This window comes from Lactuca serriola, chromosome 6 (genome assembly GCF_051521515.1).
Source record: "Lactuca serriola cultivar US96UC23 chromosome 6, Lser_US96UC23_V15, whole genome shotgun sequence".
In the NCBI taxonomy this organism is placed as follows: Eukaryota; Viridiplantae; Streptophyta; class Magnoliopsida; order Asterales; family Asteraceae; genus Lactuca; species Lactuca serriola.
In genome coordinates, this window is record NC_136413.1 from 137,412,031 (window position 1) to 137,428,241 (window position 16,211).

Genomic DNA, 16,211 nt, shown 5'->3' on the forward strand with positions numbered 1-16,211 from the left:
GAATTCGGCCATACATGACCGAATTATCTTGAATTCATTCCATAAGGAAGGGAATTCGGTCCTAGGAGAAAAGAGAGAAAGGAATTTGGCCTTAAATTTAAATAGAGAAGGAAATTCGGTGAAGGCCTTCTCGAAGAAGGTGATTTCGGTTTTTGCTTTATTCCATGGAGAGAATTCGGTTTTGAGTTTGGGAAAAGATTCCCCAAACCGAATTCTATATATATATATATATATATATATATATATATATATATATATATATATATATATATATATATATATATAGAGAGAGAGAGAGAGAGAGAGAGAGCTAGGTTCAAATGTAGATTGACATTTGAAATCTATTGTGTGGTCGTGTGGACAATGTTATTCTGTGAGAATGACAAAGAAAATAAGTTGTTTGATAATCTAAATACGTTTAATTTTACATAACTATTGTCATTAACACACATTCTCACTAATTAAATCGTCTATAAAGTTATTATAAACTTTTTATTATTATTCTCATTCTATTAGAATGTTGTCAGAATATTTATTGAGTCGTATTCAGTCAGAATGAAAATGAGTGAAAAACGATGTTTGAGGACAAAAATAAATAAGAATTAGTGAGAATGCATGAAAATGGCGATATTTTTGTAAGAATTAACATATTCGCATTACTAAACAACTTATTCACTTAGTAATTCTCATAGAATAGCACTGTCCACACGTCCACATAATAATTGTCTATCCACATTATAACCTAGCCTTATATATAGATATATATATATATATATATATATATATATATATATATATATATATATATATATGATATATTATGATTTTAAGTTAAGTATTATACCATAGCATGCTCATATACATATTACTTGAATTAGTGTTGACTTTTTTAAGTCCTTAATGTCTTGTTAACTTGCATTAGCTTATAATAACTTAAACTAACATGGGTTATTACCACACATACTTAAATCAAACCCATAAGTATGGCTCATGAAAGTCATATTTCCATTGCATCCAATTACATTGTAAATAAATTGGTACATGGTTGGAGTTTTAGACTTGAATTATTCTAGAAAAATTACAGTTGTGACATTAAGGCTTCTGCAATATTCCTTAAGGATAATTATGGAGTTGGATAATTACCTAGTTTGAAATGTTAATCTAATATTTAAATTATGGTTTCCAAGGCTCCTTGTATCAACTATAAATAGAGCCCCTTGGCTCCTCATTTTCATCCATCACCTCTACCAAAGGAATAGCCAAATTTCATACTCCTCTTTCCTCTCTCCTTAAGTGTTCTAATTCCTAGAGTTTGCGTACAAACCATTAGAGGCGTTAGATTTATAGTGCTTGCTTTCAAAGAATTTGAAGGAATTAACTTGATTATTTTCTTCAATTATCAAAAGGTATGTAAACCCTAATCCATTTTAATTTTCGAGTATAGTTGTAACATCCCAAAAATTCATGACCAAAAATTTCATTTTAAACCATTAAATAAAACCATAGTTATCAAACCATTCCATCAAAACATAAGTCAAAATATTTCAAAACATTATCATCATAGTTTCCAAATCAAAACATCAGAGTAAACATCCCAAGCTAAACATCATGGTGTGTGTAATGCAGTCATCCCGAGCTCTTCTATTTGCAACTGGAAGTACCTGAAATTAAAACTGAAAACTGTAAGCACGAAGCTTAGTGAGTTCACCATACTACCACATACCATACATATAATCACATATATTGGGCCCTGCCCGGCATCGGACGGTATCCGGCATCAGGCCCCGCCTGGCATCAAGCCCCGCTCAGTATACAGATATGTTTCTCCCAGGGCCTGCTTGTCATAGGGCCCCGCCCGATATACACATACAAACAATATCATATAACCATGCTAGCAAATAAAGAATCATACACAGTACTACATGTTCCAGTCATAAGGCATCGTCTATCATGGGACATGCCCCTACTCTGCTAATGATGAGATATGGAACCCCGTCCACACTCAGCTAATGATGAGATACGGGACCCCGCCGACACTCACCTCCCTACCAGGCACATACAAGTATCGCAAAGACAACAAGTATAACTAAACATGCATTCCCTCATCGAGTACCACCCGGCATCGAACCGTAGTCCGGAAACATACATATAAACATTCCTCGGGTGCCGCCCGAAAATGGAACGTAATCCATAAAGCATACAAATAAAGACACATGCAAGAATCACAAAGACATCAAGCATACCAACATTCCTCGGGCACCGCTCGGCATCGGATCGTAATCCGGAAACACATAAACTTAAATACAGACCGGCATTGGTGGCTTCAACCCGTTCAAACAGAAGGAAGCTCACCTCAAATGTTGAAGCGCACTGCAAGAAATCCTTGGTTGCAACCCTGCTGACTCCTCGTGCTATCAATACCAAAATGTCACCCAATTAGAAATTAGGTTCCAAACCATGTTCCATAGTCCTTACTTTGGGTTAAATGACCGTTTCACCTCTAGCCCAACAAGATTCACAACCAAGGCCCAAAACTAACAAATCCATAAAAACCCATCAATAGCCTAATTTTCCAAATTGGGCCCAAAACCTTACATGGGCCTTTCCCTAAAGCCCATTTACTTTTCTGAACCAATGATTTCCTGATGGCCTAAAGGTCCAAGCCCATTGGGACCAATCAAGGCCTAACTACATTGGGCCTACTATGGCCTAATTCATCATCCAATGCCCATTAGGGCAAGCCCAACCAGAAGTCCATTACTCTAAAATCCTTAGTCCATTATGAGCCCAAACTAAAGGATAAGTCCAATACAAGCTAGCCAACAACCAAAGAGACCAAAACTTACACATGTGACGCTTACGTCGTGAGCACCTTATGCTCACATCGTGAGGTCGTGACTTTGGCCCAGAAACTTTCTTGAACACGCTCTCATGTCATGAGGCTTCATTCCTCACGTCGTGAGTCCAGTTTTGACAAAAAATGAGAATTAAGCTCCTAATCCATTAAGCCTTGACATGGGACAGTCTAGAGGGTCTTCCTTGACCCTAAGGACCATAATAATTGAAGCTTTTCAGTCACATATGTCCAATACATGAGTTACACCAACTTAAGTCAAAATGAAGGAAAATGGGCCAAGACTCAAACTTGGAGTCTAAAACCATGACCAAAGTCCAGATCTAGAACTTATAGGACTTAAGGTACCAACATAATCCGTAAAGTTGTCAACTTTATGGATTCCATGCATGCTAACCAACTTACAATCCATAAAATGCATGGAAACTTAGATCTAGCAAGCAAGAAAAAGAAAGGCATGAGCTTGAGGACTTACAAAGGTCCAAAAGCTCCTCAACTAGCTGATGATGAAGCCAAGATGATAAGAAACGCACCACCGATGATCTTCTTCTTCCTCAAAGGGCTTCAAAGCTTCAAAATCTCTTAAATAACACCAAGAATGACCAATGATTTCAATAGGGGCTAAGATTAGGGTTTCCAGAGGTCTTGGGTGTGAAAGAGACCGAGGAGAAGCAACCCTAATCATCTCATACCTTTAAATACCCCAAAAATTTGGGTTTTGGTGCACCAGGCGCTCCTCACATCGTGAGCACTTCATGCTCACGTCATGAGCCTTAAATGAGCTTGGTCAACAAGTCCACGATCACTCACCCGAACTACTCCAACTTCAAACGACCATAACTTCTTCGTTTCAACTCCGTTTTTGAAGTTCTTTATATCCACGGAAAGGTGGCGAGAAGCTCTACACATATATCAACTCATCCTTACCTCAAAACCTTCCGAACGAAAATCCAAATTTCAGAAAGAGCTTGAACTGCCACTTTACCGATATACCCCTTGGCTCCAAGGCACAACCCAAACTCCCAGATCACCTCAATTACATTATCCTTACCTAAATGGGTCTACATCTCTCTTTTCCAAAGGCCCTAAGCCTTATGATAACCCATCTTCAGGCCACAATCCCGAATTAGGAAAGTGATTTGGAACAGGGCGTTACAATAGAAGGGTTTCCTTAGGGTTCTTAATGTTCATAGATTATAGCTATAAATAGAGAATACCTAGATCCAAATAGGTTGCATGTGAACTTAAAGATTAAGTTATGTCGCCTCACAATCTGATTTATAACCTATAAACCTATCAGCTTACACATATCCAATAATATACGTCTCCATAATTTATATTTTGACTCATCAATAAAAACTTAAACTTGGATTGAAAATGCACATTAGTGAGAGCATACACTATGTAACGTCCCAAAAATTACAAGAGATTTTTCTTTCATAAATTAGGTTAACCAATTAAAAACCTTTGATTCAAAACAACTGACTAACATTTGTTTGTTTGAAAAAATCGCATAAACAAATATCTTGTCTTTGTGTGTACAGTCTCGCCGAGCTCTTCTCACGAACGACCTGCAAAATGTTTAATCTACAGCTATAAGCATAAAGCTTAGTGAGTTCTCTAGTATACCATATTTTCCACCACACATATAATGCATCCACATACAATCCTTGACTCTAGCTCTGAGCAACCTAAACTCCTAACTATATATATATATATATATATATATATATATATATATATATATATATATATATATATATATATATCATATGAAACGGGCCTAATCCAAGAGTTCACATACCCAACCCAACTCACATAACGGGCCCAGCCCAAATCTCATAACAGGCGCCGCCCAAACATACATAACGATCCCCGCTCACCATACATAACGAGCCCTGCCCAACCATACATAATGGGACCCACCCAAGGACTAAACAGGCCCAACCCAAACTCCATTTCCAGGAGCTAAATCATGGTCTGCCATATAATGCCAAAGTTATACATAGTCCGAATAAGATAGACATTCGAACAGATGATCCACCCACAAGCAATAAATCAAACAAGAACCATGTATTCGGGCATTAGAACAAGAGTTCATAGACTATCCAACTTAACTTCATACAATCCTTTAGGGTAAACATTCAAAAAACAATCAGTACTATCATTACCCTAACCAATAATGACAACTAGCTGTATAATATAAACCTTAGACAAGACTCTAACAGTCTAGTATGTCGTGACACCAATTGCCATATACTGCTCAAGCATAACAAGGATTCCTTCTAGTCAACCAGCATACTCATACCCAGTTAGTACCGTTATCCTACCTTGCAAAGGATATACAATAAGGTATGTGGCATAGTGAGAAATTCACCTGAACTGAAGAACTGGAGAAGCACAACAACACTCTCACACCTTGCACTACTCCATCCTGCAAACCAACTAACTCAGAAGAGATAAATACTCCATCAATAACCCAAATCCTCCATGTTTGACCCCAAGTCAAACTGGTCAAAATTCAACGGTCAACGGTCAACCAAATCAACAGCCACCACGACGTGTAGACCCCTTGGCCACTATAGGGACAAAAGCACAAAATAGACGGCATGTAGGACATCACCATTTATGGACCCTCCTTGGCCATGTCGTAGGCATGTCCAGATAAACAAACATGATTATGAACTTCACTACGTCATGGTTATTCATTGGCCACATCGTGGTCACTGGCAGTTTTCCTCAAATCTTCATTAAGAGCTTAATCCTTACAAATCAAGTCTCAAAACTTCAAATTTAATCCTTATTAATGACTTAGTAGATAAATTTTCCAACTTTACCCATTAGGACTTCACTCCAAGGAAAGATCTCCAACCTTAAGTCCATTAAGTCCTTAATATGACCAAAACTTGCACATGGGACCAAGAACTCTTAAACTAAGACCTTTTTCTTACTTGAAAAAATTTCATGACCATAAGAATGTCATATTAAGCTTTAGAATTCCTCAAACCCCAAGAGCATTCAAGAACAGCACTAAAACCAATCAATAATGCCCAACAATGTGAATCTTAAAAGAACAAGGTCAAGGTGCAAGCTTTTTACCTCCAAAGGTCTACAAACTTGAAGAATACGGTGGATATAGTATTGCTCTAAGCTTCCTTACACCAAGAAGGAGTTCCTTTATTCACAAGCTTCACCAAATTAACATGAACAACCTCAAAACCAAGTAAACAAACTCTTAATCATCTATGAAGGCTAGGGTTTCTAAATGAAGAGGTGAAGGCTAAAGGAGATGCCCTAAACCAAGATTTAGAGCCTTTAACTATGGAGGAAACCCTAAAAATCATGGGCTTGGACCGCAACAGTTTCCACGTCGTGGCCATCCTCTAGCCATGTCGTGGCAATTATTAAAACACGTGATCCTCAGATGCCATGTCATGTTGTGGCATTCCATGCACCATGCCGTGGAATATGGTTTTCCACAAAAACCATGCCTTTGAATCCATTAATTCTTTAACAGAAATAATATGGATAACGCGTGTTACACACTCGTTGACTTACTGACGTTGTGGTGCTACTAGGATGCTACTTGATGGCATGGGGAAAGGTCGAAAATGAAAGACAAACAAAAAAACATAAAGAAACACAAAAAGATCACCTTGATTAGTGAGTGAAGTACAAGGACACAGAGCCAATATCAAATCAATAGACGGTAAGGGACACCGAAAATTGTTTGAAGGAAACAAATGGTTGAAGGAAGCAGCCAAGAAGAAAATGTCAACAATGACTGTGATTGAGGTAGAGACGACTAAAATGAGAGAGCATATGTAATAGGCATGAAGAGATGTGGGGTGTGCGGCCGCACAGTACCCCAAAAAATTAGGACCCGAGTTTTGCCAAATTATTTGGTTAATATATTAATATATATGATATTATGCAAGATATTTTCTAAAATTCTTGTACCTCAGTTTGCGAATGCACATGATCTCTTTCTCAAAGGATGGCAGATCAATTCTTGTTTCCCATACGTGCTTTTTTTAAGAAATTCATTTTTGAAGTTACATTTTGGCCCCTCATATTTAAAAGTTAATTTCTTTTTGTAAGTTAGTTTTCAGAATTTATATATTTGACACCATAACTTTTATAAAATTTCATAATTCCCTTCTTAACTAATTAATTTACTGTTTAATTATTTTTATGACAGTTCACCCCTTCAGATTTATTTTACTTATATATATATATATATATATATATATATATATATATATATATATATATATATATATGTTGTATATAGGGGCCTATTTTTACTCTTTACGTATGGCCATCAAAATCAACAGACCAACCCTGATCGGTAAGGTGTGAGTAGGGCAACATTTGGACGACCAAGTTAGGGCAGTAGAGATATGGATTAGTCCATAGGCTTGATATCATGCTTGATAATGTGGAAACCATGTTTAGGTTATATTGAATTAGCCCCATACAATTATTTACATATAGTACAGTATTTTTTAACAAGACTTTATTAAATGAAAAGCATTTACAATGTGAAGTACAATGGGTTATAAACCCATAAATCCTAGATCACCCCTTCCTTATTTAGTTCTATTCTTAATCCATAAAAAAAGCTAAGAACTTGACCTCAAAAGCTAAATAAGTTATTGTTTTTACCTTACAGCTAAATACAAAATCATTCATGTGGTTCGATATAACCCAAAGGAACACTCTTACGATCGCCTCCAAAGAATTTGCTCTCTTGCTTCTCTTTGTGAGATTAATAGTAGAACCTAACATACCATCCAAGAAGTGAGGATGGTTTTAGAGAGGCAAGTCCTTCCACTAGATGATAAAAAGAGCGCCTACTTCCTTGATGGATGAACAAGCATCTAACAAATGATTTTCATTCTCATTAAATGAATTACACAAAGGGAAAAGAACAAAAGGAATATTTACCCCCTACGGACTAGGTTTTATTCTAGGAAAAAATCTTTGAAGCCTCGCATGACAAATGAAAATATTTACTTTCCTTGGTACAACCTTAGACCACAACATGGGAAAATTATTGGAGTTTATGTAAGTTATGTCAACTTCTTTCCTAAGTGATGAAATAGTGAAAACACCATTCACTTCCAGACCCTAAAACCAATGACTAGTTATAGAGTTACCCCCATTATCAATGCTTCTATAGAATAAGATGTTGAGAAATATTATAAGGTCTGAGATCAAGGCAAACATGGCAATTTCTGCCACATACAACTCGCATACGAACCAAGGGTTTAACCACCCCTAAACCCCCATGATCCCCATAAGTAGACATGATAACTTTCTTCCACATCATATATGTCCCATCTTTGAAATGACACCAACAATTAGCGATAAAAGCAAGATTAAAAGCCCTTAAGCTCCCAATGTCCAAACCACTCATTCCTTTTGAGTTTATAGTCTTGTGCCAAGTACTCCAAGTGATGTTCTTGTGATCTGCAATGTTACCCGATAAGAAGTCAGTATGCAAACTTTCAGGTTTGTGAATGACTTTATTAGGGACCTTATAAAGTGGCAAAATGTATGTCCCAAGGATTCCAAGTATCGAATTTACGAGGGTCAACCTACCTCAATTGGATAAAGTTTTAGCTTTCCACTAAGAAATTTTCTTTTGAAAATTTTCAATAAGAGGCATGCACCTATGTGGAAACTCTATAATTCTTTCCACCCACACGCATTCCAAGATATAAAAATAGGAGGTCACCTTCTTTTCACTTCATCGAACAGGCCATAGAAGAAACCTTGAGTCTTGGCACTCCAATGCCCATTACTCTACACATCTTAAAATTAACCTTAAGACTGGAAGCAATGTAGAAACAAGTTAGAATTCTACTAAGGTTTCTTGCATTTTCCTTAGACCATTCCCCCACAAAGTTGGCATCATTTACATATCGGAAAAGCGATATATTGGGACCGGAGTTAGGAAACTCAATATCTTGAAATATACCTTTTTGCAAAGCTTCATCCATCATCACTTTAAGACCTTTGATGGTTAAAATAAAAAGAAAATGGGAGAGAGGGTCTCCTTATCTTACCCCTTTTTCCATGAAGAATTACTCGGTAAGATCCCCTTTCACAAGAATAAAAACCTTTGATTAGGAAAGAATAGCTTCAATCCAAGTTCTCCATGTAGCTCCGAATCCCATTTGGCACATAATGTCCTTTAAAAAAATCCAATTTAAAGAATCAAGAGCTTTATCAAAGTCCACCTTGAACTTGAGCAACTTTTTCTTATACTTTTTGGCCATGTGATCAACTCATTGACAACCAAAGGACCATCCAAAATGTTTCTCCCAATGATGAACGTCGATTGTTCGCTACTGGCCACCAAATCAATAACCTTTTTGAGACGTCCAACACATAAGAATTTTAGATATGATTTTAATGATGCAACTAATTAGGTTGATCGGCCTGTGCTCTGTCAGGTTGAGCAAATCATTCTTTTGGGGGATAAAAGATATAAATGAGGCATTGCTACCTGGGTTAGGAATTTTGTGCTCTTCAAAATATTTGACAACATCGACCACATTCGAGCTAATAATATTCCAGTTCCTTTTAAAAAAAAATAGAAACCATCAGATCCTGGACATTTGTCTTTACCGCAACTCCACACAACATCTTTAATTTCTTTAAAAAAAATAGTCTTTATAAAGCAATTCCACACAACATTTTTGACATTCATGTTTACCACTAGACGAATGCCCGCGCGTTGCACAGAAAGACCTATATAGTTTAAATCTTTACAAATATATGTTTTTTTAAATATAACAATAACATTGTTGATAAATTTGATATAATAATTTGTATACTAAATTGATATAATATATTAACTATTTTGAATTGTATGATAATATATACATCTATTATAACTGCATAATCTCAATCGTTTGAATAACTCTACCTGCGAGTTACTCATGAATAAAATTAAATATAATATATGGTTTAATGTTATTTATAGTTGTTATTGTTAATTATTTTTTTAAATTTTATTTGGTTAACGTCTTAATTTCTATCATTATAATTATTTAAAATATTAAACATTATTTTTTGATCTTAAAGGTAACAATATAATCATTTATATAGAGTTATTATTAACTATTGTTATTGTAAGTTATTTTAAACTATTTATTTGAAAACTCTTAACGATTATAAAAATATCTTTATGAAATATTTTAGTTAAATTGGGATTACAATTTATTTTTTGCATGTAGCACTACAATTTATCACTTTTAACTATTCACAAAATATTCATTGAGTTTTTTAAGTGGAACTGAAATTTATATTTAAATTGACACTGTAATGTTATATTTAAATTAACAATTTAAATATTTTGTCCAAAGTGTCCAAAAGTTGTAACTTTAAACTAATAATGGTTTACATACAATAACATATTAAATTTAATAAATTAAGTATAATATGTTAAAAGTTAAAGTCATAACTTTATAAGTAGAAGTAAATATATTATTTTAATATTGAAATTTAGTTTATTTATGATTACACTTTAGGTTCGATGTTTATTTAACCTTATTAACCAAATTATAATCATTATTAGAAACACATTATAATTTATCACTTTTAATTATTTACAAAATATTTTTGGGTTTTTTAAGATAAACTAAAATTTATATTTAAGTTGACCATTTAATATGATATTAAAATTAATAATTTCAGTATTTTATACAAATTGTTCAAAATTTATAGCTTTAAAATGATAATGGTTTACATCCAACAATATATTAAAATTAATAAATTAAGTATAATATGTTAAAAGTTAAGAAACATAACTTTATATGTAGAAGCAAAGATATTTTTTAATATTGAAATTTGGTTTAAATATGATTACACTTTATGCTTGATATTTATTTAACCTTATTAACCAACTTATAATCATTATTAGACAGAAATTGAAAAGTCATGGAAGTTTCAAACGAATGTGATGAAAAAAAAATGCATGAGAGTTTCAAATAAATATGGTGAAATGAAAAATGTTTCTTTTATAATATAGTATGACTAGGCGAATGTTTGCGCATTGTGCAGAAAGACTTATATAGTTGAAATCTTTACAAATATATGTTTTTTTTTTAAATATAACAATGACGTTGTTGTTAAATTTGATATAATAATTCGTATAATAAATTGATATAATATATTGATTATTTTGAATTATCTACTATAATAAATGAATGTTTTTTGTCACATGTCCTCTTCTCATTCATTTGGACACATGGCATTTTCTAGAATTTTTAAATTTTCTATTTTCCACTTGTCATTTTATTATATTTTTCATTTTATTAAATTAAAATTCCACATTTAATATGTAAAGTATTTATTAGAAATGGTTTATATATGTAATGTATTCAATACATTAAAGTCTCATTAGTTTTAATAATTCAAAAATTTTCTTATTTTTCTTATAAATTCAAACTATTCAAATTATTAAAATTTCATATTTATTTTTTTTAATTAAACCCATGTAATATATGGGTCTCACACCTAGTATAATAATATATACATCTATTATAAATGCATAATCTCAATCGTTTGAATGACTTCTACCCACGAGTTACTCATGAATAAAATTAAATATAATATTTGGTTTAATATGTTATTTATAGTTGTTGTTATTGTTAATTAATTTTTTAAAATCTATTTTCTTAATGTTTTAATTGCTATCATTATAACTATTTAAAAATCAAACATTAGTCTGATTTTAAATGTAACAATATAATCATTTATATAGAGTTACTTTTAACTATTGTTATTGTAAGTTATTTTAAGCTACTAAGTTAAAAATTTTAACAATTATAAAAATATCTTTAGAAAATACTTTTGTTAAATTGATATTACAATTTAGCTTTTGTATTTAACACTATAATTTATCCTTTTTAACTATTCACAAAATATTTTTTAGGTTTTTTAAGTGGAACTGAAATTTATATTTAAGTTAACTAATGTTATATTTAAATTACCAATTTAAGTATTTTGTCTAAACTGTTCAAAAGTTGTAGCTTTAAACCGATAATTATTTACATACAACAACATATTAAATCTAATAAATTAAGTATAATATGTTAAAAGTTAAAGATATAACTTTATATGTAGAAGTAAAGATATTATTTTAATATTGGAATTTAGTTTATTTATGATTACAGTTTAGGTTTGATATTTATTTAACCTTATTAACCAACTTATAATCATTATTAGAAAGATAGTACAATTTATCACTTTTAACTATTTACAAAATATTCTTTGGATTGTTTAAGTTAAACTAAAATTTATATTTAAGTTGACCTTATAATGTTATATTCAAATTAATAATTTAAGTATTTTATTCCAATTGTTTCAAAATTATTTCTTTAAAATGATAATGGTTTACATCCAACAAATAAATTAAGTATAATATGTTAAAAGTTAAAAAAAAAAATCACTTAATAAGTAAAAATAAATATATTATTTTAATATTGAAATTTAATTTATATGTGATTACACTTAAGATTTGATATTTATTTAACCTTATTAACCAATTTAAAATTATTATTAGAAAGAAATTGAAAAGTCATGAGAGTTTCAAATGAATATGGTGAAAAGAAAATACATGAGAGTTTTAAATGAATGTAATGAAAGGAAAAATGTTTCCTTTATAATATAGTATGCTTTAAAAAAAATAGTCTTTATAATGCAATTCAACACAACATTTTTGACATTCATGTTTACCATTCCGTGAAAAATGAAGACCCTACAATATGATATGGACATAATACATACATAAGTACATAATATTTAACATCGCTAACAAGGATTACAGGGAAAAAAATAAAAAAGAATGGGAAAAACTAGTCTTACCAAGAATGCCAACGAAATATATTCTCAACGGAATAAACAGTCAATCAAAAAACTAAACATTGCCAAAAACAAAAAGTTTATGATGATCATGGTTCCACCTCAATTAAGTTGATAGCGTCCATCCTATTTTCTTTATACCAAGAGTTTTATTACTCATGTTGAAATTAAAATAATTTGACAAACGATCTATTAAAATATTGATTATATATTTCACAAATATATATTAATTTACTGTTGTGGGGATTGACGAACACCATGACCCATAAAAATGAAATGCTTTAAACAAACAAAGACTTGATTAAGTAGTACCTGTTCACCCGCATAAAGTAAATTGAATTCATGTTGCCCTATTTCATATTCATTTGTAACTCGACTCCAAAAAAGAAGTATTTTTTTCCTCGAAAAACAAACTACGTACCGTGTATGTGTAATCTGTAATATGACTTACATTTCTCATTAAATATTGCTTTAGCATTTAACATCACTAGACCAGTATCCTCAGAATATATATATTTGGATCAGAGAAGTTGTCATCTTCTTTTACCCAATGTCTATACATGCCAGCTAGATATGCATGACTCGTACATTTTATTTCAGCTTATAACTAAACATTTCCTTCTTCCTTGCATACATTTTATCTCTGCATGCAAAATAAAACCAACTTCAGTAAGCTGTAAGATTCTCAAGGCTTCAGCTAGCTCGAGATGATGGATACAGGAAACGGACAACTCTCAGTTCCTCCAGGGTTTCGATTCCACCCAACAGATGAAGAATTGCTCTACTATTATCTTAGGAAGAAGGTTTCTTATGAAGCCATTGATCTTGATGTTATTAGAGAAGTGGATCTCAACAAACTAGAGCCATGGGATCTAAAAGGTACGTAGTCTACCTCTTTAATATTTATAGCTCCGATCCGTTGATGCATGTTGGGTATTGTATTTGTTATATGAGTTCCATTTGTTTTTTATTTGATTAAAAATCATCTATTAGTATACAGAATATGATCGATTCGAATGAGCTAAGTTTCTTTTTATTCGCATATGTTCTTTCTACATAAAGTCATCTTTGGAAACAGTATATATCTACTCTATCCTTTGGTTAAGGTTGAGTTGTTTACATCTTAACATCGTTTATATGGGATCCGGGCTTTGACCATGTTGATGGTGTGCATACAATCCTACATGTACAATATATATAAATGATTTTTTGTGAGATAATTCACTTAAGTTATACATCTTGTGATGAATTTGCATGTAGATAAGTGTAGAATTGGATCGGGTCCCCAGAACGAGTGGTATTTCTTTAGCCACAAGGATAAAAAGTATCCAACTGGAACACGAACAAACCGGGCTACAACTGCTGGATTTTGGAAAGCAACAGGGAGAGACAAAGCCATTCATCTCCTTAGTAATTCCAAAAGAATCGGCATGCGAAAGACCCTCGTATTTTACACCGGAAGAGCCCCTCATGGCCAAAAGACCGATTGGATCATGCATGAGTATCGCCTAGATGATCAATACTCCAACGCTGCCACTCCATCAGAAGTCCAGGTATATATGACTGCAGATTAATTACTTGATTATATATGTCTACGCATTTGATCTTGTTATTGTTCGTTTTTAAAGCTTACTAATTAATTAATGTGAAACAGGAAGATGGTTGGGTTGTGTGTCGAGTATTCAAGAAAAAGAACCATAACATGAGAAGCCCATTTCAAGCCGACGATCTTCAACAAGACGATGACCATCAACAGTTAATTGATCAAGACACGAATAAGAATGGCAGCGGTGGTGGCCATTCTCTACATCTTCAAGCTCTACATGGCTACGAGTGCAACATGGCTAGTAATACAACATTATTTGAGGGTTCCATGCATCTTCCTCCATTGTTGACTTCTCCTCCCGACCACACCCCATATTTTCTAGCACCACGACAAAGTAATGAAGCCAGTACGATGATGATTAATGACATGGATTGTTCGAGGAACTTGTTGAGTTTAATGTCAGCGAGTCGAGCTGGATGTGGGACTTGTAGTAGCGGACATAATCAGCGAACACAAGACAAACCGCTATTAGCTACTAGCAATCTGACTGCGGATTGGTCGTTTCTTGACAAGCTTCTAGCTTCAAACCCACATCATCACTCGGGGATTACCTTTGATAATCACCATCATCAAGGTACATGTAACGATCCTTCATCTTCCCAAGCCTTTCATCATCCTGATGTGAGTGCAACATCTCATATTTTTCCTTTCCATTACCATGGTTATGAAACGGAGGTTTTAAAGTTCTCAAAGTAGAGGAGGATGCTACTTAGCTTCCTTATAAGTAAAGGGATATATTTATGAGATCGATGTAGTTTTACTGAACAATGTCCTGCACTTCACTGCTTGAGCTCTTAATTCCGCCTTGGTATAAATCGATCTGTCGTGTTTTTTTAACCATGGCAACTATTCATAGTGTATGGAATTAAAGACTATACAACAGAAGATATAAGGACACGTAACTTTTTATCGACATTGTTGTAAGAAAACATTACTTCCATTATTATACAACCATACACAAATCCTATAAGTTTGGTAAATTAATGCCGGTAAACCGCAGTATGTAGTATTTATTTATTTAACAACCCTAATTTGATGTCAGGGTTATAGATATAAAAAAACTGCAACACTTCTAAATTTATAAAATATTTTTTTCTCATATCTATAAGTGTATAATTAATTAAGAAGGTATAATTAACTGTGTGAAAATTATTATAAGAAATGCTTGATAATCATTGCATCATAGTTTTAAGTATGAAGATTAAGGTAATTTATAGCTAGTTAAAATCTTAAAATTCAGAAGTAATTAATTACCTTAGAAATTGTTTTTGCGAATTATGAAGCATGTAATTAATCTGTAATTCTGCATCTTTTAAGTCTATAAATATGTTTAAAAAAAAAAGGCAACCAATTTGTTGTAATATCAACTAAGGTCAACTTAACGATAAGTTAAATCGTGACAAAATAATATAATCTTAGCAATCATGAATATTATCGGTAGGTCTTTCTTGCGGTAACATTATCGCTGAGATTATGGCAATTGTTGAGGATTTTGAGCATACAAAAATGGCATGCTTTAAGCCCTTAAATCAAGGTTGACTACACTGTTGAAAGTTAAATTTGGTCGGTAGTAACAGACAAAACGTCAAGAATAGATATTACAAATAGTTTTACAATTTATATGTATCCCTGATGACGTATCTAGATACAAGCATATATATCACAAATAGTTTTCGTAAAGTTTTGAGTAAATTACATGAATGGTCCTTATGGTTTGGGGTAATTTGCACGTTTGGTCTCTAACTTATTTTTTTAATTCGAAAAGTCCCTACTGTTTGTTTTTGTTATGTGTTTGATCCCTACTATTTGTTTTTGATATGCGATTGGTCGCTGTCTTACCTAAAAAGACTATTAATTAAATAGGAAAAAATT

The 16,211-nt window shown here is 32.8% G+C and overlaps 1 protein-coding gene across 1 annotated transcript; it reads left to right on the forward strand.

Moving 5' to 3' along the window:
• The first annotated feature begins 13,259 nt into the window (after nt 1-13,259).
• On the forward strand, nt 13,260-15,309 carry LOC145056933 (protein SOMBRERO-like). The gene is made up of 3 exons (XM_079004660.1): nt 13,260-13,612; nt 13,994-14,286; nt 14,388-15,309. Exons 1-3 carry the CDS (start codon nt 13,441-13,443, stop codon nt 15,033-15,035), a joined length of 1,113 nt encoding a protein of 370 aa, XP_078860786.1. The 5' UTR covers nt 13,260-13,440; the 3' UTR covers nt 15,036-15,309.
• Nucleotides 15,310-16,211: the final 902 nt, after the last annotated feature.